Raw genomic sequence first — 26922 nt, 5'->3', positions numbered from 1 at the left:
ATCGGTAACCATGGTAGCAGAATAACAGTTATGGTGCAAACGAGCCAATCAGCTCATTGAGCTGATCAGGCGCAAGTTCTTCCAAAAGACGTAGAGAAGGGGTGGGCAAATTCGGTCCTGGAGGGTCACAGTAGTGGCTGCAGGTGTTTGTTCCAACCCAGTTTCTTTTTGAGATGTCAAGTGAGTTAATTGCTTAAGCAACATTTTTTGCTTCATTTTAGTGGTCTCACTTGTTAAGATTTTGAAACCTTAAATGCTTATTTCAGTCTTAAACCGCTGTATTCATTGTTTGAATGGCTCCTCATTAGCAATACGATGCAAATGACAAAGGAACCAGCAGTTCTCCATCTGACTTGTCGTTTCTTTACCCCTGGGTGTATTCAGCATTGAAAGAGGGAAAAGTGAAGGACTGAGAAGTACGCATCCACTCTGGCCTTCAAATTATCTGGATGACATCCTTGAAAACAAAAGAAAGGAAATCGACGATATAAGAATGACCTGACACGGCTGAATGAAAACACTAACAAGCCATAAAATTAATTAAGATCTGTTATTGGCAAGGGTTGGCGTCTAATTAACCAATTGGCTTCCAGAAAAAATCTTGCAGCCACTGCAGTCCTCCAGGACCACCTGTGCCCATCTCTGACATACACTTAAGTTTTGAAGGTCCTACTTTGTTTCAAGTACAGTATCCATGGTTCGTTGTGTGTAGAAATATTCTCTAAGGGTTGGTGAGGAAATAAATAATTTCTGGGGTCCACTGTACTAGTTTTCTTAATAATTTTAAACAATTCAAATCTATCATGTCAGCTAAGGTTTCAACTCCTTTAGTCTTTACTCATAGTTCATACCTCAAAGTTCTAGAGCCAGTCTAGTTGCTCTTAGTCATTTCCATTACATGTTTTGCACTATGGAGATGAAGACTGTACATAGCACTCCATACGGGGCCTCACTAGTGCATTTTATACTTTACGTACTGTATGTCCTCCCTTGACTTGTACTGCACATATCGGGGGTCTATATACCTAGCATCCTATATGCCTTCATAATCACCTCTGTACAGCCTGGAGGTAGAAATTTAAGAGTCAATTATGACTCCTGAGTCCTTCTCATAAGGTGCATTTTCAAGTTCCAGACTTCTCACTGTGTACGCAAATATAACATTTTAACATTTTGACTTCCTACAAGTAATACTTTACATTTATTTACATTAAATTTAATAGTAATAATAATAATAATAATATATTTATTTTATTTAATTTCCCATGCTCAAGATGCCTGCCACAAACCAGACCAAAGCCCATATGCTGTAGAAGCCCCCCCGGCAATTTTTTATAGGCATCTCCATTATTTGCTCTTCCACCTAGTTTGGTATCATCTGAAGACTTAACCAGCTTATGCTTTTTATTGTTATAAAGACTAGGGGGCTTCACTCGCCAACCCCCATTTTTGTTTTTCCGGATACACACTTTTAAGATTTTTTTTTCTTTGAATTGTTGCTATTTTCATTAGTTTCACTTTTATTTCCGAACTTACGTAAAAACAATATTTGTAATCTTTCGAGTCCCAATGTGCTGAATCTTTTTAATGAGATCAGTGAGACATGCGTTTAATGTAACATAATTCAGGATAGGTTTCTCTGTTTGGAATTTCAGTACAGACAAAGCGATGTTCATCATCAGCAGTTAATATTTTTTTTTGCAAAGTAACCAATAAATGCATGTGAGGTAAACTCCGTTTTTTGAAATTCTCTTGACTTAAACTTCAAAGCCTTACAATACTTACTTACTTCTGGCATATCACCTGTGTCCATATATTCGATCTCTATTCGCCTTTTCGTTATTACTCCGAGTAATAATTTCTCTTTCTTTGCACTAATGCGATGTTTACTTTCTTTGTTTCGCGCCTACGTTTCTTTTGAGTCTTTTGAATTCCAGTTTTCATTATCTCTAACCTGCTCTGCATGTCTTTGGCCCCCTTGTTTTTTAACCTCTTCATGAAGTTTTACTTTGTTTTCTACTCTGTCTTTTATTTCTGACCTCGCTTTATCCTGCTTTTGTTTCAATGACACCTGGTTCATGGTGATTATTTTCCCTTTTTCGAGTAATAATTTCCGTTTGTTTGCGCTACTGTGATCTTTACTTTCTTTTTTTTATACTTCTAATTTTCCTACTTTCATATTCTTTAACTTTTTCCACATTCGTATCGTGCCAACGTATTTTTTTTTGAGCCTTTCGAATTCCATTGCTTTCATAATCTCTAACCTGCTCTGCATGTGTATAGCGCCAATGTCTGGATTGGACCTGCTTTTTTTTCAGCTCCACTTGTTCCGGGCTGATAATTACTTTCCTTATTTTCTGAACTTGTACCTAGATTATTCTTTTTCTTTTCTGTCTCTCCATCGCTTTTGAATCTCTTTTCTCTGCGCTGCTTACTTCTTCACTTAGTCATCTACGTTTCATTTATAACGTATTATCCTTATACACTTTATATGCACTGAGTGCCCTGGATCTGTGTGTGCTCAAAGCCAAAACACGACTGAGTGTGTTGCTGCCCGTGCTCTTATTTGGTTGTAAATAGGGCGCGTCTTACAAGAATCTCATGTTTTACGTCATCGTGAGACGGTCCTGGGTCAATCTCTTGGCACAAAGTCTCATGTTTAAGGTCCCTGCAAGACACTCCGTGGCCAGTCTCTTTAGTCTTACGGGTCTTTTAAGTGTCTTCCGTGATCTTCACGTGAAGATCACGTCTCGTCGCCCTACTGTTTCTCTGCAGGATTGTTTTTTATAGTAGAGAGATTATTTACGACTGCGGTGGGTTGGCACCCTGCCCGGGATTGTTTCCTGCCTTGTGCCTTTGTTGGCTGGGATTGGCTCCAGCAGACCCCCGTGACCCTGTGTTCGGATTCAGCGGGTTGGAAAATGGATGGATGGCTGGATTATTTTACGAATATTAAAAGCAGCAGCAGCCCCAGCACTGATCCCTGACTGTTACCATTTTTAACATCACCATTCATTTGAGAAAGCTGCTTCCTAACTGTTGGGTTAAAATGATGTATATTTTATGTTTAATTGTTGATTTTGTGTTATTATTTTTCACGTCTTTATATTTTTTTCTATTGGTTTCATAAGTGATGTTCTAATTATGTCCTTGTTCTTTGTGGGTGAACCCCAAGAGTTCTCTGTGTCGAACACGCTCCTGTAAGACCAGCTTCTCAGACTCTGTCATTATTTTTGAGGCACGGTCCACTTTAATACTGTCCGGTTTAATACTTTCTGTCTTTGAAGGGGACTCTCTTATCTCAGAGCGCCTTACACAATTATTTTCGAGGTCTTATCCTTTCTGACTTTGAAATCAACTCTCTCAGCTTGCCTCCTACAGCTTTACTAATTTCTCTTTGATCGGCGCTCCCTGTGTCGAGAACGTTCCTGTAAAGCCTGCTTCTCAGACTCTGTCGTTATTTTCGAGGAACCTGTCTCGGCTCCTGTCAACTTTAATATTTTCCATCTTTGAAGGCAACTCTCTTTTATCTCAGAGTGCCTCTTACACCGTACCTAACATGTCTTCACCGGTGCCTCTTCTCTTGTGCCCGCTTCTGTAAAGACTGCTTTTCAAATTATTTTCAAGATTGTATATTTTCTAACTGTGAAAGTAACTCTCTCAGCTTGACTCCAATGCCTTTACTAACTTCTCTTCGCCGGCGCTCCTTGTGTCGAGGGTGTTCTTGTAAAGCCTGCTTCTCAGACTGTGTCATTATTTTCGAGGTGTCTTTCTAGCCTCCTGTCTGCTTTATACTTACCCTCTTTGAAGGCATCTCTCTCATCTCTGCGTGCCTCTTATAACCTTAACCAATATGTCTTTCCCGGCGCCTCTTCTCTTGCGTGCATTCCAGTAAGGCCTGCTTCTCAGATTATTTTTGAGGTCTTATACTTTCCGACTTTAAAGGGGACTCTCTCAACATGCCTCCTACACCTTTACTAACCTCTTCTCTCTGTCGAGCACGTTCCTATAATGCCTGCTTCTCAGACTCTGTCCTTATTTTCGAGGTGCCTTTCTCATCTCCTGTCTGGCTTGATACTTTTTAGTCTCTGAGGGAGATTCTCTCATCTTTCGCTCTGTTGAGTACATTCCTGTAAATCCTGCTTCTCAGACTGTCATTATTATGGAGACCTCTTTCTCTCCTCCTGTCTGGTTTGATTCCTTCTCTCTTGGAAGGCGACTCTCAGAGTGCCTTCTACTCCTCAGAGTGCCTTCTATCTCCCACTCACACTTCCTCTTTTGTGGTGTCACCAAAGCCAAACTGACCAATCAAACCAAAACTAGACTAATCAATCAGATTGCTCTGAGGGATTGACCACACATACCATAGTGCTTTATTATAGAGTAGAGATTTATTTATTTATTTTTGCTTTCCATCAGCATCTTCCTCACCGTGTGCGATTGTATTAATTGCTGTTGCTCTCCTCCTGGCCTTTGTTACTCCTATTTGAAGTTTTCCTTTTTTTGAGAAAAAATATACTCCTCATTTAAAACATTTGCTTTGAGGTAAATGCATTCAAATAAAAGACTGAGGATCTACCAATCTCTGAGAATAAAATGTAACTCATTATTTGAGATGATTACTTGATGTAGCCTTCTCATCTTTATTGAGGCCGAGCCCACCATATACAGTGCATCCGGAAAGTATTCACAGCGCATCACTTTTTCCACATTTTGTTATGTTACAGCCTTATTCCAAAATGGATTAAATTCATTTTTTTCCTCAGAATTCTACCCACAACACCCCATAATGACAACGTGAAAAAAGTTTACTTGAGATTTTTGCAAATTTATTAAAAATAAAAAAACTGAGAAATCCCATGTCCATAAGTATTCACAGCCTTTGCCGTGAAGCTCAAAATTGAGCTCAGGTGCATCCTGTTTCCCCTGATCATCCTTGAGATGTTTCTGCAGCTTCATTGGAGTCCACCTTGTGGTAAATTCAGTTTATTGGACATGATGTGGAAAGGCACACACCTGTCTATATAAGGTCCCACAGTTGACAGTTCATGTCAGAGCACAAACCAAGCATGAAGTCAAAGGAATTGTCTGTAGACCTCCGAGACAGGATTTTCTCGAGGCACAAATCTGGGGAAGGTTACAGAAAAATTTCTGCTGCTTTGAAGGTCCCAATGAGCACAGTGGCCTCCATCATCCATAAGTGGAAGAAGTTCGAAACCACCAGGACTCTTCCTTGAGCTGGCCGGCCATCTAAACTGAGCGATCGGGGGAGAAGGGCCTTAGTCAGGGAGGTGACCAAGAACCCGATGGTCATTCTGTCAGAGCTCCAGAGGTCCTCTGTGGAGAGAGGAGAACCTTCCAGAAGGACAACCATCTCTGCAGCAATCCACCAATCAGGCCTGTATGGTAGAGTGGCCAGATGGAAGCCACTCCTTAGTAAAAGGCGCATGGCAGCCCGCCTGGAGTTTGCCAAAAGGCACCTGAAGGACTCTCAGACCATGAGAAAGAAAATTCTCTGGTCTGATGAGACAAAGATTGAACTCTTTGGTGTGAATGCCAGGCGTCACGTTTGGAGGAAACCAGGCAACGCTCATCAGCAGACCAATACCATCCCTACAGTGAAGCATGGTGGTGGCAGCATCATGCTGTGGGGATGTTTTTCAGCGGCAGGGACTGGGAGACTAGTCAGGATAAAGGGAAAGATGACTGCAGCAATGTACAGAGACATCCTGGATGAAAACCTGCTCCAGAGCGCTCTTGACCTCAGACTGGGGCGACGGTTCATCTTTCAGCAGGACGACGACCCTAAGCACACAGCCAAGATATCAAAGGAGTGGCTTCAGGACAACTCTGTGAATGTCCTTGAGTGGCCCAGCCAGAGCCCAGACTTGAATCCAATTGAACATCTCTGGAGAGATCTTAAAATGGCTGTGCACCGACGCTTCCCATCCAACCTGATGGAGCTTGAGAGGTGCTGCAAAGAGGAATGGGCGAAACTGGCCAAGGATAGGTGTGCCAAGCTTGTGGCATCATATTCAAAAAGACTTGAGGGTGTAATTGCTGCCAAAGGTGCATCGACAAAGTATTGAGCAAAGGCTGTGAATACTTATGGACATGGGATTTCTCAGTTTTTTTATTTTTAATAAATTTGCAAAAACCTCAAGTAAACTTTTTTCACGTTGTCATTATGGGTTGTTGTGTGTACAATTCTGAAGAAAAAAATGAATTTAATCCATTTTGGAATAAGGCTGTAACATAAGAAAATGTGGAAAAAGTGATGTGCTGTGAATACTTTCCGGATGCACTGTACAGTAGATGGACAGGACTGGGGGCAGAAAACTACCCCACATCTTATACCAGAATGAGAAAGCAGTGAAGCTCATCACACTCAGAAATGAACAATGGCTGGAAGATACTCCAGTCTACATCATTAACACAAAACTGAAAATGTGTCTAATAATGAAAGGGTGCGCTACATCTTTTAAAAGCAATCAAGAAGTGGTCACATTTTTAGAATTCATGCAAGTTTTATGAGACCTGCTTTTGAGTTCCCAAATAAAGAGTTTTTACCTTCTGACTTCTGGCCTTCAAAGGCTAACTCCAAGGGTGGTCCAAATAGAACTGTGGGATCTTCTGGTGTAACCTTGCTAAAAGGAGAAGAAAAGAGAAGAAGTTAGACTAAGGGAGAATAAATTCATATCCATCGATTTTCTGAAATTCCTTAGCCAGTACTTCATGGGACAAAGTTATCATCAGCCAGTTTCAGAGTCTAGAAGTCATCCTGTGCTCAGGCGTTTGTAGTACAACAGCTAACTGTATTCAGTGGACCACCGTACAGTGTCAGCAAATATACAAGTATTGTTCAAGTTAGCAGTCTGTCTTATGGTAAAACTAGAAAATTGCAATGATGACCGTACAGCTTGAGAAGTCACACAAATGTGTTATCTATAAGGGTACAAGACTGGACTCCTCTGGTACTGTGTCTCTTCAGAGAATCCTTGGGTACCGCTGGTTTGACTTTGTGTTGCTCATGGAGTCCCGAATGAGCCACATTACCTGCATTGCGAGGGGGGCATTAGTTATGGCAGTGTTTCTCAACCTTTAAGTATTTGCGACCTGAGTTTTCATAACAGTTTTAATCGCGCCCCCCTAACGTTTTTTTGAAAGGAGCCCACTATTACCAATTTGTTCTTTTTTAATTAATGATATATCATAGATACATATTTTATTATACCTACTGTGGCAGTTGGCTGGCGTCCATGCTCAGCCGGGACACCCCCGCACACTATATTCAGAGGGAGCAGCCCTGGACACTGCAATACCTCTCCCTGGACGCTAGATGGCCGCCCCCCTGGGCTGGAGTAGTGCCTTGGTTTCCCACAGGGCTCCCTGGGAATTGGAGTTGGGGGCAGCCCTGTTGGGTCCCGCAGGTACCGCCAGGGGGTGCTGTGTTTGGGACTCCTGAGCCCATGTGGGCAACAGATTCATCACACCTGGAAGTGCAGCCAGAACTCGGTGATCAAACACCTGGAGCACTTCTGGGTGGACTATAAAAGGAGCCAGCGACCACCACTCAGCAGCCAGAGTTGGGTGGAGGAGGACAAGGTTGCTAGAGGGGAGTGGTGGTGCCAAGAAGAAAAGTGCTTGTACTGGTGGTTAAAGTATCTATCTATCTATCTATCTATCTATCTATCTATCTATCTATCTATCTATCTATCTATCTATCTATCTATCTATCTATCTATCTATCTATCATATAGTCCCTTTCCTATCTATCTATCTATCTATCTATCTATCTATCTATCTATCTATCTATCTATCTATCTATCTATCTATCTATCTATCTATCTATCTATCTATCTATCTATCTATCTATCTATCTATCTATCTATCTATCATATAGTCCCTTTCCTATCTATCTATCTATCTATCTATCTATCTATCTATCTATCTATCTATCTATCTATCTATCTATCTATCTATCTATCTATCTATCTATCTATCTATCTATCTATCTATCTATCTATCTATCTGTGCTTGGGACTGTGTATTGCCTGTGGGTTACGGGGAAGACGTGTGCCCACAGGTGAAGAATAATAAAATATTTGTATTTTATACGTGCCTCCTGTGTCACGTCTGTGCCGGGTCGGGCACAATATTGCGCCTTTCTGACACTACTTAACTTTTATCGACATTTATCTAACTCTGTATTTATTTTTCTAGTATCAGAATGTAGTTTAAGTTAATTTGTTTTGGTTTCAATACATGTATTTTTCATATTTTCGATTCTTGTTTTCTTTTTTTCACATCTTCTCGCCCCCCTTTATATTACTTCACGCCCCCCTAGGGGGGCTCACCCCACAGTTTGAGAACCACTGAGTTATGGCACTACAGCCATGTGGCACGATTCCCCAAGGATGATCCGACTCACAGGATCTTCATTGTCGAGAACCAGGCCAAGGGGACACCCACATAACACCTGGCTGTGGAGGGTGGGACTGGACTGTGTGTCTGCCTGGGGGGTTGCCAACCAGGATCCCGAGCTGTTTCATTGGGTGGTGAGTGCGGCGACACACTGTACCAGTGCATGCCCCTCAACCTGACCTGACCTGTGTAAGTTAGATAGATAGATAGATAGATAGATAGATAGATAGATAGATAGATAGATAGATAGATAGATAGATAGATAGATAGATAGATAGATAGATAGATAGATACTTTATTAATGATGCAGATTAAACAGATAAATTGTCAATAAACAAGTATAAAACTGTCAAACAGGAAAGGTAAATTGATTTAATAATTTAAAAAGATTATGTAAATAAACAATAATCTAATAAGATACACACATATTCAAAAAACATGACCTATTTGACATTTTGAGAGCAGCTATTCAGGACATGATGAGAATACGACTGCAAAATAGGATCCCATTTCACATTTAACAGCCTGCTCACAATTTAAGGTTGGTCCTGTGTAGCCAAATGTTTCACACACACAAGTGGCAATGGTGTAAACGCCAACACAGCAAAGAAAATACAATGCTAGATGACATCATACATAAGAAATAAGAAACTGCTCTTGACTCTTGGCGTGAGACAGCTAATTGTCCTGTTCCATGTGTCAGAATGCAGGACGGAGAAAAGTGGCCGTGCAAGATGGCTAACTGACCATTAGGTGGAGTGGTGGCTCTGAGGCTAAGGCTCTGTTCTAGCAATTAGAAGATCCTTAGCAAGGCCCTTAGCCTGCTATTGCTCCATCCTGGGTATGATGTTAATCTGTAACCAGCCCTGCAAGCAGGTCCTCCAACTCCAAGCCGGTATTTGTACAGCACTGGGATTGTTTGTTTAGACAGGCCGGTGTGATGATAAAATGTGAATAACAGGTTAATACTGCTGTCAAACTATACACTCACCGGCCACTTTATTAGGTACGTCTGTTCAACTGCTCATTAATGCAAATACTGTATCTCCTCAGCCAATCACATGGCAGAATCTCCAGGCATTTTGGCCTGTAGACCTCGTCAATACCACCTGCTGAAGTTCAAACTGAGCAACAGAATGGAGAAGAAATGTGATTGAAGTGACCCTGAACGTGGCCTGGTTACTGGTGTCTGAGTATTTCAGAAACTGCTGATCTACTGGGATTTTCACCCACAACCATCTCTAGGGTTTATAGAGAATGGTCAGAATATCAGTGAGCGGCAGACCTCTGGATGAAAGTGCCTTGGTAATGTCAGAGGTCAGAGGAGAATGGCCAGACTGGTCTGAGCTGATAGACAGGCAACAGGAACTCAAGTAAGCACTCATTACACCTGAGGTGTGCAGAAGAGCAGCTCTGAACACACAACACGTCAAACCTTGAAGCAGGTGGTCTACAGCATCAGGAGACCACAGTGGGTGACACTCCTGTCAGCTAAAAACAGGCAAATGAGGCTATAATTCACAAAAAGTGCTCACTAAAATTAGACAACAGAAGATTGGAAAAATGTCACCTGGTCTGCAGAGCCTTGATTTCTGCTGCGACATTCAGATGGTGGGGTCAGAATTTGACATCAGCAACATGAAAGCAGGGATCCATCCTGCCTTGTATCAACGGTTCAGGCTGCTGGTGGTGCTGTAATGGTGTCTGTGATATTTTCTTGGCACACTTTGGGCCCCTTAGTATCAACTGAGTATCGCTTAAATGCCATAGCCTAGCTGAGTATTGCTGCTGACCATGTCCATCCCTTTATGACTGCAGTGTCCCCATCTTCTCATGGCTCCTTCCAGCAGGATAACACGCCATGGCACAAAGCTCAGATTATCTCAAACTGGTTTCTTGAACATGAAAATGAGTTCACTGGACTCAAATGGCTTCCACAGTCACCAGATTTCAAACCAATAGAGCACCTTTGGGGTGTGCTGGAACAGGAGATTCACATCATGGATCTGCAGCTGACAGATCTGCAGTAACTGTGTGATGCTATCATGTCAATGTGGAGCAACATCTCTGAGGAATGTTTCCAGCACCTTGTTGAATCTGTGCCATGAAGAAATTAGGGCAGTTCTGAAGGCGAAAGGGGGTCCAATGGGTACTGGCAAGGTGGCCGGTGAGTGTGTATGTACTTCAGATTTCCCCAGGGCTTCATCCTTCAGGCACCCGTAACCACAGGCTACCTCCATCTTTTAGAGTGACTCATATTTAAGTGAATTTCCCCTCAAGAACCAATAAATCACATAGAAATGACAGACTTACAGCACATGAAAGCAGTCATCAAACAGGCGGTAAATACTCACAGGACTGGCATCCCTGTCCTTATACTGAGTGAGTTAATATGGCCATTTTTTACTGTAGCCCAGAAAGGAGCAGCACTTCTGAAGCACGTTCATAACGCAGACACTAAATAAATAGCCGGCACATTTATATGGCAAGGCTCAAAAAACAAAAAAAAACAAAACAAAAAATGACTCAAGACGCGTTAAACAAACGTTACAGAATACATAGAAGTAGACAACATGCACAATGCAATCAGAGTCAAACATCATTTTAGTAATATTAATATGGCACACCCGAACAAATTAAAAAAGAACATTTGAAAGGCAAATGTAATGATGTTAAAAATAATAAATAATAATGAAATATAATAATAATCATAATAATGAAATAATAATAAGTAAAACAACACTGATGACACACAGATAAAAAAGGGCTTAAAATTAAATAGCATTGAAAATGTCAATAAAGAATCCACCGACAGACCTGACATTGTCTGGAGTAGGTGTTGGTGTTGAACGCCTTGGTCTTGCAATTTCTTCACCTACAAGAGAATGTTAAGTCATTACATTTGGTTGGCCACCATTTATTTTGCATTAAACAGATCAGGTACACTGTTTCTCAGATCCACTCCACGACGCCTGCTAGGGTTAGGATTAGGTTAGGGGATATGTGCCTTATGGCAATGCTCTGGCATGTGCAGAACTGTATAAAATTTATGAGCCACAGCATAAAGTTATGGGAAAGAGTAGTGGAAGCTCGGTTAAGAAGTGAGGTGATGATTAGTGAGCAGCAGTATGGTTTCATGCCAAGAAAGAGCACCACAGATGTGATGTAACCTCTGAGGGCGTTGATGGAGAAGTTTAGAGAAGGCCAGAAGGAGTTGCATTGCGTCTTTGTGGACCTGGAGAAAGCATATGACAGGGTGCCTCGAGAGGAGCTGTGGTATTGTATGAGGAAGTTGGGAGTGGCAAAGAAGTACGTAAGAGTTGTACAGGATATGTATGAGGGAAGTGTGACAGTGGTGAGGTCTGCGGTAGGAGTGACGGAGGTGGGATTAAATCAGGGATCGGCTCAGAGCCCTTTCTTATTGTTAATGGTGATGGACAGGTTGACAGTCGAGATTAGACAGGAGTCCCTGTGGCCTATGATGTTTTCTGATGACATTGTGATCTGTAGCGATAGTAGGGAGCAGGTTCAGGAGACCCTGGAGAGGTGGAGAGGAGAGGAGAGGAATGAAGATCAATAGAAACAAGACAGAATACATGTGTGTAAATGAGAGGGAAGTCAGTGGAATGGTGAGGATGCAGGGAGCAGAGTTGGTGAAGGTGGATGAGTTTAAATACTTGGGATCAACAATACAGAGTAACAGGGATTGTGGGAGAGAGGTGAAAAAGAGAGTGCAGGCAGGGTGGAATGGGTGGAGAAGAGTGTCAGGAGTGATTTGTGACAGACGGATATCAGCAAGAGTGAAAGGGAAGGTCTACAGGACGGTAGTGAGACCAGTTATGTCATATGGGTTGGAGACGGTGGCACTGACCAGAAAGCAGGACACAGAGCGGGAGGTGGCAGAGTTAAAGATGCTAAGATTTGCATTGGGTGTGACAAGGATGGACAGGATTAGAAACGAGGACATTAGAGGGTCAGCTGAAGTTGGACAGTTGGGAGACAAAGTCAGAGAGGCGAGATAGTGTTGGTTTGGACATGTGCAGAGGAGAGATTCTGATGGGAAAAGGATGTTAAGGATAGAGCTGCCAGGGAAGAGGAGAAGAGGAAGGCCTAAGAGAAGGTTGATGGATGTGGTGAGAGGGGACATGCAGGTGATGGGGGTGACAGAACAAGATGACAAGGACAGAAAGATATGGAAGAAGACGATCCACTGTGGCAACCCCTAACGGGAGCAGCCAAAAGAGGAAGAAGAGGCAATGCTCTGGCACACATAGTCTAAAATAATAAATATAAGTTTAAGGTCTTGTACCCAGCCGGCTTTCTCCCTAAAAATCAATCAATAAATAAGTAGATAAATAAATAAATAAATAATCTTTAAATAATCTCTTTGTAAGATGTGCTTAAAAGATCCTTATATAAAATACCCCCTAAAGTCTTAAAAAAGGTAAAATGAGTAGGGTTCTAAAAATAGATCCCCCCCCCCCCCCCACACTACCCCTAAAAAGATTTAAAAGATATCTAAAGGAATGTTTGTTAAATGCACATTAAAAGAGATAAGAAATAAAATAAGTCCATAAAATAAAGTGATCTTTCTATACATTTGTTTTCTTAATAAAATTAGGGTTCATAAATGAAATCAATAATTAAAATTAGGGGTAAAAGAGATAAATAAATAAATACATACATACAGTACATACATACATACATACATAAATAAATAAATAGAAATACAGACTTAACATCAGGGGCCTACTGACACTAACTTTAAGGTAATGGGTAGGGGTGAGGGGTAGACCTTTATTATTCTTATTTACGAAAAGACTTTAGGCTTTATGAGCGGGTGGGCAGCATGGAGGGCTCTGGCCGTGACGTCTCATTTGCAAAGCTTGCATAGACAGAGAAACAGAATGAGACTTATTTAGAATAAAAATTCTATCATGTCCTATGCTATGAATTACCCCACCGGGGAAGGCTAAAACTATTCAAAACGCCTTGACCAATGCAAACATTTAATTACTTATGGATTATATGAAAGAAAGAATTTCAAAATGTAGCAAAGCTATAGAAATACACGCATCTAAATTCGAAATTTCAAAATCCAAAAACACAAAACTAAAGTCCGGTCATTACAAAAAGATTCCGAAAAGAAAATTAAAAATAATAATAAAAACAAATCTATTAAACTCTCTTAGAGAAAGAGCAACAATCGTAAATATCAGAGCAAAGGGTCAAAAGCAGAGAATCCAAAAGCAAGAATGATTACAAAACACTGACCTGACCAAAAGGACGAAGCACAAAAGGAAGAAGACGATTACAAACATTTGGCTATGGCAGAATGAACCTTAAACAGAACCAGTTGAACTCCTAAGAGCATTGAACAAGAAATTCTGGGGAAAGACGCTGATGCAAAAATTGCAAAAAAGACCCAGACTGTGGACAAACAACGGGTTACAGCACAAAAAGAACAAACAAATGGATAAAGACCAAAAGATTAAAGAACAATCTTAACATCCTCAATTTGTGCAGTCCTTGTAGTTGTTGAAAACCGGGGAGTCCCAAAGTCAGTCCTACAAGAATTTCCATAATTACACACTAGAGGGGGATTTACTGTCAAAACCCCGGCTAGACACAAAAAGGGCTTGAAAGAATCTTTATAAAATAAAAGATTTATTTCTATTATAAAAAGAAATCTTGGGACGAGACTTTCTTGGAGATAATTTCAGGCCCCGCGAGAGATAATTTTAGGTCCCGTGAGACGAGACTTTTTGCCAAGAGATTTTGACAAGTCCCGCCCTCCTCGCAAACATTTACAGCCACGCCCCCGGTCCAATCACTTCTCATTCGTGTGAATGCTATTGTCAGACACAGTTCCTGCGCTCTCAGCTTCAAGCGGGGTCGGAAATAAAAGACAAAGAGTAGAAGACAAAGTAGAATGTCGTAAAGAGGTTCAAAAACATTGGTGTGATATTTGCCGAGCAGGCTAGAGATTATGAAAGTAATAAAATTTGAAAGTCTCAAAAAACTGATGGTAAAGATCGCATTAGCGCAAACAAATGGAAATTATTACTTGGTGAAATAACGGAACAGTGAAAAGAGATCAAATATATGGACATAGGTGATATGACATAAGTATTGTGGCAGACAGCCAGGGTCCATGTCCGGCTGGGACACCCCTTCAATGTATATTCAGGGGGAGCAGCCCTGGACTGTGCAAAACCTCCCCCTGGACACTAGATGGCTGACCCCCTGGGTTGGAGCGGTGCCTTGGTTTCCTGCAGTGCTCCATGGGAATTGGAGTTGGGTGCAGCCCTGTTGTGTCCCGCAGGCGCCGCCAGGAGGTGCTGCAGCTGGGACTCCTGAGCCTGTATGGGCAGCGTATTCGCCACACCCGGAAGTGCAGCCGGAACTCGGCAATCAACTACCTGGAGCACTTCCGGGTGGACTATAAAAGGGCCCAGCAACCACCACTCCAGGAGCCAGAGTTGGGAGGAGGAGGATGAAGCTTAGAGGAGGAGTGGTGGTGCCAAAGAAGAGTGTGCTTGTGTGTTTATTTATGTACTGGGGACTGTGTTGTGCCTTTGGGGGTCACGGGGAAGAAAAATAAAAGTTCTTGAGTTTTACAAGTGCCTCTGGTGTGAGTCTGTGTCGGGTCAGGTGCCTATATAGCGCCTTTTTACAGTATGTAGATATTGTTCGGATTTAAACTTTAAGTCAGAGACTTGTAGATTGTTTAATTCGTGTTGCCATCAGGTAACAGTAGTGTTTCGTCCCAATGAAGAGGCCTATCCGCGAGAATTAAAAGATTTGTTTTGGTGAAAGAGAAATCCAAATACACGAGTGGCAGAGACGTGAATTGGCTGGCGTGTAGCGCAGGCCGAGGGGGTTGGTGAGCGAAGCGAGCAGGGGGTAGAGCCCCCTAGTTTTTTAAGAAAGAATGCTCTTTTCAATCTTTGGATAACCAATTTTATATACTACAGTGGAACCTCGGTTTGCGAGCAGAATTTGTTCCGGAAACGTGCTCGCAGTCCAAAGCACTCGTATATCAAAGTGAATTTCCCTATAAGAAATAATGGAAACTCAGATGATTCGTTCCACAACCGAAAACTATTCATATAAAAATGACTAAAACAAATTCTAAAGTAAAAATACATAAAACAAATTAACCTGCACTTTACCTTTGAAAATAATCATGGCTGGTGTGAGTGAGTTTCTAAACTCTTGTGGGATTCCACCCAACGGGATGACACACAGAAGAGCGTCCCAAAGCAATCGCAGTCTCCCAGCACTGTAGCAGTTCGCCGTAAAAGCGAATTCGAAAAGATCACAGACATGTTATAAGCGCCTGCCGTCAATGGGTGATACAAGGAACAAGGAACATTATAAATGCGCAGGGCACAGTACTACTTGGCCACGGCCCTGCCTGACTGCTGTGTCTGTGTATAGGAGAGCGGCAGATCCCGCTACAATAAATAACCGCGCTGTTGCTGTTTCAAGCTGAATAAAGCTGGTGTTGCTAAAGTACTGAGACTCAGCTTCGTGTTTTAGGGTGCAAGACAGGGACTCGCATGTCACAGCACACACACACACACACACACACACAGTCACAATGCTAATGCTGTAGTAAGCAGTATACGCTCGTACGGATGTTGACTATGAGTGAGGCACGCCAACTCAGATGGAGAATAGGAGATGATTGCCCACAATCCTGCAGCAAAAGAGAGAAGAACCATCAGCTCAGTTGTGATCACATGATGCTCAGCAAACAAACCGTATACATACTACTCGTATTGCAAGACCTCGCTCGTTTATCAAGTCAAAAGTTATTAAAAATTTTAGCTCGTCTTGCAAAACACTCATAAACCAAGTTACTTGCAAACTGAGGTTCCACTGTACTTGAAATTGGAAAAAATGAAATACTCAGAGGATCTGTGCAAAACTTTTTTAAAACCTGGCAGGATCTGATTAATAACATTTTAGAATAAGCATTTAAATTGAGGAAGCGGATTCTCTTCCCCTTTTTTATTCTATTTATTTACTTACTTATCTTTTCTACTATTTCACTATGTTGGCCTAGCTCTCTTTCTCATGGGTGGGGTTTGACGTTTTGTAAAATTTACTTGCTTGTATGGTATGTTGTTTGATTTTAATAAATTCAATAAAATGTTTAAAAATAAAAAAATGAAAAAATGCTCTGTAGCAGAAGAAGCTCCATGGAGCACAAAAGAGGGAAAGCAAACACAATTCAAATTTGAGTAAAAGGTCAAAAACAGAGAACGGGTTCAAAACTCCAGTGATTTCAAAAAGCACAGAAAGAACACAGAACTGCCCACAACTCCCAAGCGCTTTCAAAATGAACCACCAGGAACTATGGGAGACCCTCCAAGTTTATAGGGCGGAGTGTGGTATCTGCCAATGACTGGCAGGTGGTCCCATCTCTTGGGGAACCACCCAAAACGTACAAGGAGGATAACGCAGGCATTGGCAGCAAAGCATATAATAAACCAAAGTAACAGTATGTAACGGTTGCTGCATATTTTTTGTGCTGTGTCTGTTTCTGCCCTTTGTTCTCGTTGGAATATATCTCCTAGGTATGGAGATATGTCTTTAAGGGGAGAAGGGGGACAGACCACACCTGCGCGTCCTTGTATAAATGCGCTGGTGTGGATCGTAAGAGGATGGACTGGCTTAAAATAGAGAAAAGTGGCGCGTGGTTTGAAAAATGGAGATGAGAAGGAGCTTGGAGGGAGGACTAAAAAGGGAACCATCCAAAAGACACGGAAATTCCATGTGCAGATTGGTTTCGGGCACACACAAAAACAACTTCTAGCTGACCAGCGGAGGACATCGGTGTGCACAGCGCTGCTTGTGATTTGTGAGGCTTGTGTCTTCCTCTCGAGGGACGCGTTAACACCATTACACCCGGGTGAGGTAGACTTCGGCGGCCAGGAAAGGAGTCATCTCCAAAATGGTGAGAATACTCCTTCATCTTGTAGAGTGGAAATGTGACAGTTACATTTTGACTAAAGCGCTAAACAATGTGATGCAGGGAAATAAAAAAGTTGATTAAAGTGAACAGAATAATTTGAAAGAAAGAATCAGCCATGTATCACCAAAAGGAAACAAACCCTCTGGGAGAAACTCAATTGTTGTACAGTACATAGCTCTATAATTCTAGATGCTATCAGCCTGACTTAGCTCACCTCAGTGTCATGGAGGGCAGGAGCCGATGACAAGCAAAATTAAGTGCAGGGAAAAATCCGACCCTGGAGAAGGCACCTCCACACTCAGTCAGGCAGGGCCAGCTTATACAGTCATATGAAAAGTTTGGGAACCCCTCTTAATTCTTTGGATTTTTGTTTATCACTGACTGAGCTTTCAAAGTAGCAACTTCCTTTTAATATCTGACATGCCTTATGGACACAGTAGTATTTCAGCAGTGACATTAAGTTTATTGGAATAACAGAAAATATGAAATATGCATCATAACAAAATTAGACAGGTGCATAAATTTGGGCACCTCAACAGAGATATGACATCAATACTTAGTTGAGCCTCCTTTTGCTAATCTAACATCCTCTAGACGCTGTCCTCCTATAGCCTCTGATGAGTGTCTGGATTCTACATGGAGGTATTGTTGACCATTCTTCATACAAAATCTCTCCAGTTCAATTAAATTTGATGGACAGCCTGCTTCAAATCATCCCATAGATTTTCGATGATATTCAAGTCAGGGGACTGTGATGGCCATTCCAGAACATTGTACTTCTCCATCTGTATGAATGCCTTTGTAGATTTCGAACTGTGTTTTGGGTCATTGTCTTGTTGGAATATCCAACCTCTGCGTAACTTCAACTCTGTGACTGATGCTTGAACATTATCCTGAAGAATTTGTTGATATTGGGTTGAATTCATCTGACCATCGACTTTAACAAGGGCCCCAGTCCCTGAACTTGCCACACAGCATGATGGAACCTCCACCAAATTTGACAGTAGGTAGCAGATGTTTTTCTTGGAATGCGGTGTTCTTCTTCTGCCATGAAAAGCGCTTTTTGTTCTGACCAAATAACTCAATTTTTGTCTCATCAGTCCAAAGCACTTTGTTCCAAAATGAATCTGGCTTGTCTAAATGAGCATTGGCATACAACAAGCGACTCTGTTTGTGGCGTGAGTGCAGAAAGGGCTTCTTTCTCATCACCCTGCCATACAGATGTTCTTTGTGTAAATTGTGCTGAATTGTAGAGCGATGTACAGATACACCATCTGCAGCAAGATGTTCTTGCAGGTCTGTGGAGGTGATCTGTGGGTTGTCTATAACCATTCTCACAATCCTGCTCATATGCCACTCCTGTATTTTTCTTGGCCTGACAGACCTGCTGGGTTTAACAGCAACTGTGCCTGTGGCCTTCCATTTCCTGATTCCATTCCTTACAGTTGAAACTGACAGTTTAAACCTCTGAGATGGCTTTTTGTAGCCATCCCCTAAACCAGGAGACTCAACAATCTTTGTTTTCAGATCTTTGGAGAGTTGCTTTGATGATCCCATGCTGTCACTCTTCAGAGGAGAGTCAAAGGGAAGGAAGCACAACTTGCAATTGACCACCTTAAATACCTTTTATATCTCATGATTGGACACACCTGTCTATGAAGGTCAAGGCTTAGCGAGCTCATCCAACCAATTTAGTGTTGCAAGTAATCAGCATTGAGCAGTAACAGGCAATCAAATCAGCAAAATGACAAGGGGACCCACATTTGTGCTCAGCCAGTTTTTCACATTTGATTTAATTTCATACAACTAAATACTGCTTCACTAAAAAGCAGAGAAGGTGGGCCAAGGCTGTGGCACAGGCTAAGCAGGGCCAATGGACGAGGTGGGAGAATTTCGAAAAGCGAAAGATCAGCTGGAAGGACATATGGATGATGGAAGTAGGTAGGATAAGTTTCTTCATTCGAGCTACCTATGATGTCCTCCCTACTCCTCAAAACCTCAACCAATGGTTAGGCAAAGATCCATCATGCCCCCTCTGCTCAACACCAGGTACACTGTGGCACATCCTCACAGGATGCAAAGTAAGCCTCTCTCAAGGACGATATACCTGGAGACACGACCAAGTGATAAAATGTCTTGCAGCTACTCTGGAAAGCAACAAAACTGCCATCAATGGCCTGCCACCCAGAGAGCCCAACTTAAATGTGTCTTGTTGTTTGTTCAGGAAGGGGACCAAAGGCAACACAAGTTTTCCCTGAAGACCAGATTGGGCGAGATGGAGACAGCGTGGGACTGGCAAATGCTGGTGGACGTGGGCCAACGACTCACAGTCCCACCAGAAATAGCAGTCACCAACCGGAGGCCTGACCTGGTCTTGTGGTCAGGCACACAGCGCAAGATATATTTTGTCGAGCTCACAGTTCTCTGGGAAGATGCAGTGCAGGGAGTTTTTGAAAGGAAAAAACTAAGATATTCCGAGCTTGCAGCAGAGGCAGAACAGCAAGGATGGAATGTAAAAATCTACCCAGTGGAGGTTGAATGCAGGGGCTTTGTTGCAACATCCACTGTAAGGCTGATGAGGGTCTCTGGCATTAATGGGCATGCCCTACCTTATGCCATTAAGGATATATCTAGGGTAGCCGAATGCAGCAGCCAGTGGCTATGGATTAAAAGAAAAGACCCTATCTGGTCTCCCAAATAAGAAGGCTGGACAAATGCAGAGTGGGGTGGTTCTGGGACGCCAGATACCACTGCAGAGGCTACTGGAGACGTTGTGGGCCTAGTCAGTGAAACGATGATGAAAGTAGGAGCCCACCTGACAACCCCAGTGATATGGCTGTCCAGCCTCCTCAAGACATCGGAAACATAGTGCGATTCCTTCTTTTAGGTATGCTGTCAGGTGTAAGCTTGGCTCAGGGAAGAGGACGCCCCTGCCTTGCATAGTCCCCGGCACTATGGATGTTAAACATCTCATCCTGTGTATGTGAAATCTTTGTTTGGAAAACATCCCAGTACTCAGATGTTCCTAATGAATGAAATGAAAGACATACCACTGTTATATTTTTTGTTGAAAGGAGAGTCAATTATTATGCAGGCTGAGAGGGGCTCCCAAACTTTTTCATATGACTGTACAACATTCACGGTGCACTCCATAACGTGAGGGACAAAGACAGGATCATCCTTGATTTATCCCTCAGCTCCACAGTTTAAAATTACAAATTAAACAGTTCAGACATCTTGGTTAAAGTGTACACTGCAGGCTTTCATTTAAGGGGATTTCCATACATTTTGGTCACACCATTTAGAAACAACAACACTTTTTCTACATGCATTTCAGGGCACCATAATGTTTGGGACAATTGGCGTCTCTGGTGTTTGTGATTGCTCAGGTGGGTTTCATGGCTTCATACAATACCTCTTGTTTGCTTCTACCCTTTGGAATTTGTAGTTGCCATTGTTCTAAATGAGGACAACAGCTTTGCCAATGAAAGTCAAAGAAACCATTTGGAGGATGAAAAATAAGAATAAAACCATTAGAGTCATCGGTAAAACCTTAGGATGACCAAAATCAACCGGCTGGAATATCATGAAAAAGAGAGAACACACTGGTGAACTCAGTAATCACAAAGGTACTGGTGGGCCGAGGAAGACCTCCAATGCTGATGATGGAAGAATCCTCATTATGGTAAAGAAAAAGCCACAAATGCCTATGCGACAGATCAGAAACAGACTTCAGGGGGCCGATAAGTGTGTGCGTCAGAGAACAGAAATGAACACAGGCCACACTGCAAGATGCTAACCACAAAGACAGAATGGCCAGATTACAGTTTGACAAAAAGGACTTAAAAGAGCCTGCAGAATTGTGGAAAAGGGACTTGTGGACAGATGATGAACCTGATCAGAGTGACGGCGAGAGCAAAGTGTGGAGACCATAAGGAACTGCACGAGATCCAAAGCAGACCACATCATCTGTGAAACATGGGGTTTTGTCTTAGGCATGTATGGATGCCACAGTTTCCTGGCCCACTTCTGTCCACTGATGATGGAACAGCTGACAACAATTGCACAATGAATTCTGAGCTGTGCAGAAACATCTGATCTGTTCAAGTACCAGTAAATGCCCCCCAAATTTCTTGGATGGCATTTCATCCTTTACAAGATAATGACCCAAACATACTGCTAAGGCAACACAGGGGGGTTTCAAAGCTAAAAAAATGGAAAATTCTTGAATGGCCAAGCCAGTCACCAAATTGAAATCCAGTTGAGCAGGCCATCCATATGCTGAAGAGAAAATGTAAGGGGTCAAGCCCCCAACACAAGCAGGAGCTGAAGATGGCGGCACTAGAGGCTTGGCACAGCATCACCAAAGAAGATCCTCAGCACCTGGTGGTGTCTTTGAATCGCAGACTTCAAGCAGTCATTGTATGCCAGGGATACATGACAAAGAACCTGTCATTGCTGTGTGCCAAACATTATGGTGCCCTAAAATGGGGGGACCATGTATAAAAAATATTGTCATTTCTACCTCCTGTGACTGAAAATATGCAACTACCCTTAAATAAAAGTATGTAATTTTTTTGATGTGTCATTTTAAACTGTGGATCAGAGGGGTCAATCAAAGGAAAATGTGTCTTTGTCTCAAACATTATGGCGGGCACCGTATGTATCTGAGATCGGAGGATGGAAAAGAACTTTCTGTCTCTGGGGGACACTGACACTAACTGCTGTGTCATTCTTCTAGCCAGCAGTAACAATAAATCCTTATTAATGGACGCTGGGTGCACAAAGTGCTTTGTCATGGTGGGGTCCTAGGATGACCCTATTTTATGTAGACCTATGCCCCCAATCCCATACTCTTACCACACTGTCAGGATTGGCTCACATTGTAATTCGGTTCTTCCCACCATGGAAACTAGATGGAGGAGGAGAACAGGCAAGCATGTACTACAGCATGTCCAGCATGGCCCTTGAATGGAATGGTAGAAGTAGGCAGCACGGCCATCTGTGTGAACAGAGCAGCTGAAACTGAGACGCAGAGAGACATGGCCACTCCTCAGCATGGAAAATGGCAGACAGAGAGAGCCTTCAGCATGCCAGCCTCCACTTACTGCGGCTCTGTAGCCTCTGACTCAGCTTCTGGATTACTGGAGGTGCAACACTGACCAATGAAGCAGCTCAGGCACGACTGGGAGGGTCATTTTGTTGTGTTTAAGTACAATGAAAAAAGCATTAGGCCTTTAAAGAAAGCAGAGTCCAAAAATGCCCAGCAGAGGTGGAGAAACTTGTCAAACCCCGGCCCGTCAAAAAATGGGCAAACATAGGAACTTTATAAATAAAAGACTGTGGCAAGTGGCTGGGGTGGTACCCAGCTGGGATACCCAGGAGGACCTCCTCCAGACCATGAGGGGGTGACCGCCCTGGTGGCTTTGGGGACCATGGGAACAGAGCTTAGAAGCTCAACCCTATAGGGGCCCGTGGTCACCACCAGGGGGCGCCCCAATGCCTGAGGAGCCCTGGCCCTCAGCACTTCCGCCACACCCGGAAGTGCTGGGGGTAAGAAGACCAGGGACACCCGGCATGCTTCCGGGTGCGCAGCCGATACTTCCGCCACACCAAGAAGGCTTGGACTTTGGGGAAGTACTGGGGTTGTGTGTGGCACTTTATTATTGTGAATATGAACGGTGTAAATAAACGTGTGTTGGCTGATGAACCATTGGTGTCTACCTGTCTGTGTCCGGGCCAGTTTCCACAAGATTTATTATCACAAAATGCTCAGCTATGTTATATGGGTTGGAGACGGTGGCACGGACCAGAAAGCAGGAGACAGAGCTGAAGGTGGCAAAGTTAAAGATGCTAAGATTTGCACTGGATGTGACGAGGATGGACAGGACTAGAAATGAGGACATTAGAAGGTCAGCTCAAGTTTGGAGACAAAGTCAGAGAGGCGAGATTGCATTGGTTTGGACATGTGCAGAGGAGAGATGTTGAGTATATTGGGAGAAGGATGCTAAGGATAGAGCTGTCAGGGAAGAGGAGAAGAGGAAGGCCTAAGAGAAGGTTTATGGATGTGGTGAGGGAGGACATGCAGGTGATGGGTGTAACAGAACAAGGTGACGAGGACAGAAAGATATGGAAGAAGATGATCCGCTGTGGAGACCCCTAACGGGAGCAGCCGAAAGAAGAAGAAGAAGAAGAAGAAGCTCTGTGGCAGAAAAATAATCTCCATGGAGCCCAAAGACAAAGGGAGTTGCCTGAAACAAGGAGGTATTCCAAAGGCAAACAGGTCCAAATACACAAAGAATGGTCAAGAAAGAAAAAAAAAGCACAGAGATCAAAATCCAGAAAATCTAATAATCATAAAGAAGCAATAAATCACTAGAGAACCCACCAACGCCAGTGCATTTAATGAACCGCAAGAGACTGTTTTTTTTCCAGCCTTTATTGGATTGAGTGCAGCTGACTCCACGTCCTGGGGGACCACCCACAAAACACACAGAACAAAAGGGAAGACACAAGGTGTCGCAGACATAGGAGTCCCAAAGCACTTAAATCCCAGGAAGTTCCAAAGCATGTAGCCCCAAACATTTCCAATAATGCCCACTGGAGGGGAAAACTGTCAAACCCGGCTAGAAATAAAGGCAAACAGAAACCTTTATATAAACGAAGAGGTTTTATTTCTACAAAAACACTCCGTGTTAGAGCACAACAGCCATAAAGGATTTGCCTAGGTCAGTGTTGCCCAACCTTTTTTTCTGTGGTGGCACACTTTTTGCAACCAAAAACGCAGCAAATGCAGCACTGCTTTTAAAGATGTCTGAAACAAACATACGTTTTTGTAAATAGACACAAGGTGGAATCGTCACAAAAGGAAATGCTGCATTTCTTTATTCCACCCTAACTTTATACCCATCTTGTTTTTATATAACTCAGAGAAACTAATTGCCTTTCTCAGAACGACATGTTGAGTCAGTCATTTCAATTGAACTGCCAACCCTATGCTGAAAAGTCCAAAGCTCCAGTGACTACTGTCACACACGTGTGCATGGGAGGCAGCTAAAGGGCTTGAGTGAGGGCAGTTCCAAGGCATAGCGGGATGTGGCAGAGTGCACCGACTCTTTTTCTCCCTTTCCTGTATACCATTCATGGGAGATCCCACCTGGTCCTCTTGACGTCACTTCCGGGACCGAGCCAATGGAAGGAGACCTTGCCGGCTCCAGGCCCCTGTGATGTCACGTCCGGGCTTGGACCTATGGCTGAAGACCTTCATGAGCCCGACCCCTATGACCTCACTTCCTGTCTTCCCCTTTAAAAGCCTCCACCTTTTCCCTATTCCCTCAGTTCTGTTTTGGACTCGGTTGTGTGCACAGCAGTGCTGTATTCACTTGAAACGACTTTTGCAGCCAGGAAATCAATTATACGGGTGGCTGCCCCAAACCTTTCTATGACTCTGAGTCGAGTTTGTGACACTACGCCACATCATGACACTTCTCAGGGCACGGTTACGGTGACAGCCTGATTGTCACTTACTTTATGGTTTTTTTCCTTTATGGTGACAATATGCGTTACTTTACCTTTAGCCCAACACACACAGAGTTTGCTTTATTTATTATCACTAACACAGTTAAGGACCCAGACCCCTAAAGGAAGTGTCAGTAAAAAGCCGAGGTGCCATTCAAGGCTTACAAATTATTAATAATCACATGACAACCATAACGATGAATGAATTTAGAGCTTAATGAAGTGAGAACACTTTAGGTTGCAAACAAAATCCATACTTACTGGAAAGGTTTCTTTTGATCACACCCTAAAACAACACAAAGAAAGAAAAATCAACAATGTTAGTTATGTTTCTATGATATTCTGACATATGCATTGGCTCCTCAATTAATCTCCTGCAGGCTTTGTCACCAGAATGAGCCGTGCGTATGCATTTAGTCACCTTATAAGCCCCTTACATTTCTGACTGGGGGATTTCACTGGCACAATCCATGAAGTTGAAAAACACAAACATTTTAAATCAAGCCAGGCAGTTTGTATACAGCATCATACATTACATAAAGCAGAGGAATATAAACAGAATTACGTGAGCTCACTGCCAGTGTCCATATTCAATAAGCCGCCCTCCGGCCTCCCAAACTCTCTAAAGTGCCCTTGGGGAACGGTGTCATGGTGTGCCTTTCTGCAATTTTATTTTCATTTTCCACAATCTCATCAACAGTATATTTCTTTGCCCTCAGTGCTACCATTTTCTTTTACTTCATGTTGGAAAGAGGGGGTGCTCATGATTTCTTGGTATTTTGGCGTTCAGCAGTGTCACGCACGTGCGCATTGGTATTGTCTGGAGGGCTCTGGCAAGTCCACAAATACCACCTCAGGTTGAGAGGGCAAGGTTTCCAATGGTATCTCCTGCTTTCTCCACAGCTCTGACATAGCCATCCCCCCCCCCCCCATTGGCTACATTGGTACCACTTCTGTGGACTGGGGCATATAAATGAGGGAAACCTAGAGCCAGGAAAGCTTGACTGAGACAAAAAGAGAGATAGAAGTCTGGGCATTCATAGCTGGTGCCAGACTGGCATGTGCTCATTTATGCTTTGCATTGCGACTTTTTTGTTACTGATTGAAAGGGGAACAGCTGGCTTGGCACTCAAAGAGTTGCAGCCATTTCTAGAAACTTTATAGCAGCAGTTTGTGGCACACGGCTGGGGGTGGCACCCAGCCGAGATGCCCAGGAAGACAGGAGGAGGGTGCATGCCTCCTCCAGACCACGAGGGGGCGACCGCCCTGGTTCCTTTGGGGGCCACGGGTGCAGGGCTTGGATGCCCAACCCTTTAGGGGCCTGTGGTCTCTGCCAGGGGGTGCCCCCATGCCTGAAGGACCCGGAACCCCAACACTTCCGCCACACCAGGAAGTGCTGGGGGGAAGAAGACTGGGAACACCCGGAGGGCTTCCCGGAACACTTCCGCCACACAGGGGAGTGTCGGGGATCACCTGGAGCCCATCCGGGTACTTATAAAAGGGGCCGCCTCCCTGCAAAGGAGGACTGGAGTCGGGTGAGGAATGGATGAAGTATGGAGGCAGGAGAGAGGAGCAGGCAGAGACTGAAAGAGAGCCTGGACTTTGGGGAGATTGGTGCTGGAGGCACTGGGTTTGTGCACTATGGACATTATAAATATGTTTAATAAACGTGTGGTGGACTTAAGAATGGTGTCCGTCTGTCTGTGTCCGGGCTACTTCTCACAAGTTATATAATACAATGCAACTTATTTTGGGTATCGCGCTCGTCAGTGAGTGCAGGCGCAGAGGGCTGTGAACAATTCTGAGTTAAAATACAAGTATAGACTACATCGTACAGTTATACGTTTTAACTTTGTGTTTTTATGCTTGCTGTAGTTCATCTGAATTATATTGTGTGTCATGCACGTGTGCATGGGAGGCAGCTTAAGGGCTTTGCTGATGGTAATTACCCGTCAAGCCAGGGGTTGGCACTGTGTTCTAATGCCTTTTCTTCT

The 26922-nt window shown here is 43.2% G+C and overlaps 1 protein-coding gene across 1 annotated transcript in view; it reads right to left on the bottom strand.

The window, feature by feature from the left end:
* The window catches only part of sgip1a (SH3GL interacting endocytic adaptor 1a), a 337919-nt gene that overhangs the window by 120902 nt on the left and 190095 nt on the right, over window positions 1–26922 (bottom strand). Inside the window, exons 8-10 of the mRNA XM_051932771.1 lie at window positions 25190–25214; window positions 11242–11299; window positions 6571–6647 (exon numbers count right to left, since the gene is read on the bottom strand). Of these exons, the coding sequence (XP_051788731.1) occupies window positions 6571–6647; window positions 11242–11299; window positions 25190–25214 (160 nt within the window). The remainder of the gene's footprint in view (window positions 1–6570; window positions 6648–11241; window positions 11300–25189; window positions 25215–26922) is intronic.

Source organism: Erpetoichthys calabaricus, chromosome 10 (genome assembly GCF_900747795.2).
Source record: "Erpetoichthys calabaricus chromosome 10, fErpCal1.3, whole genome shotgun sequence".
Taxonomy (NCBI): Eukaryota; Metazoa; Chordata; class Cladistia; order Polypteriformes; family Polypteridae; genus Erpetoichthys; species Erpetoichthys calabaricus.
This window is presented reverse-complemented; position numbering and strand designations above follow the sequence as displayed.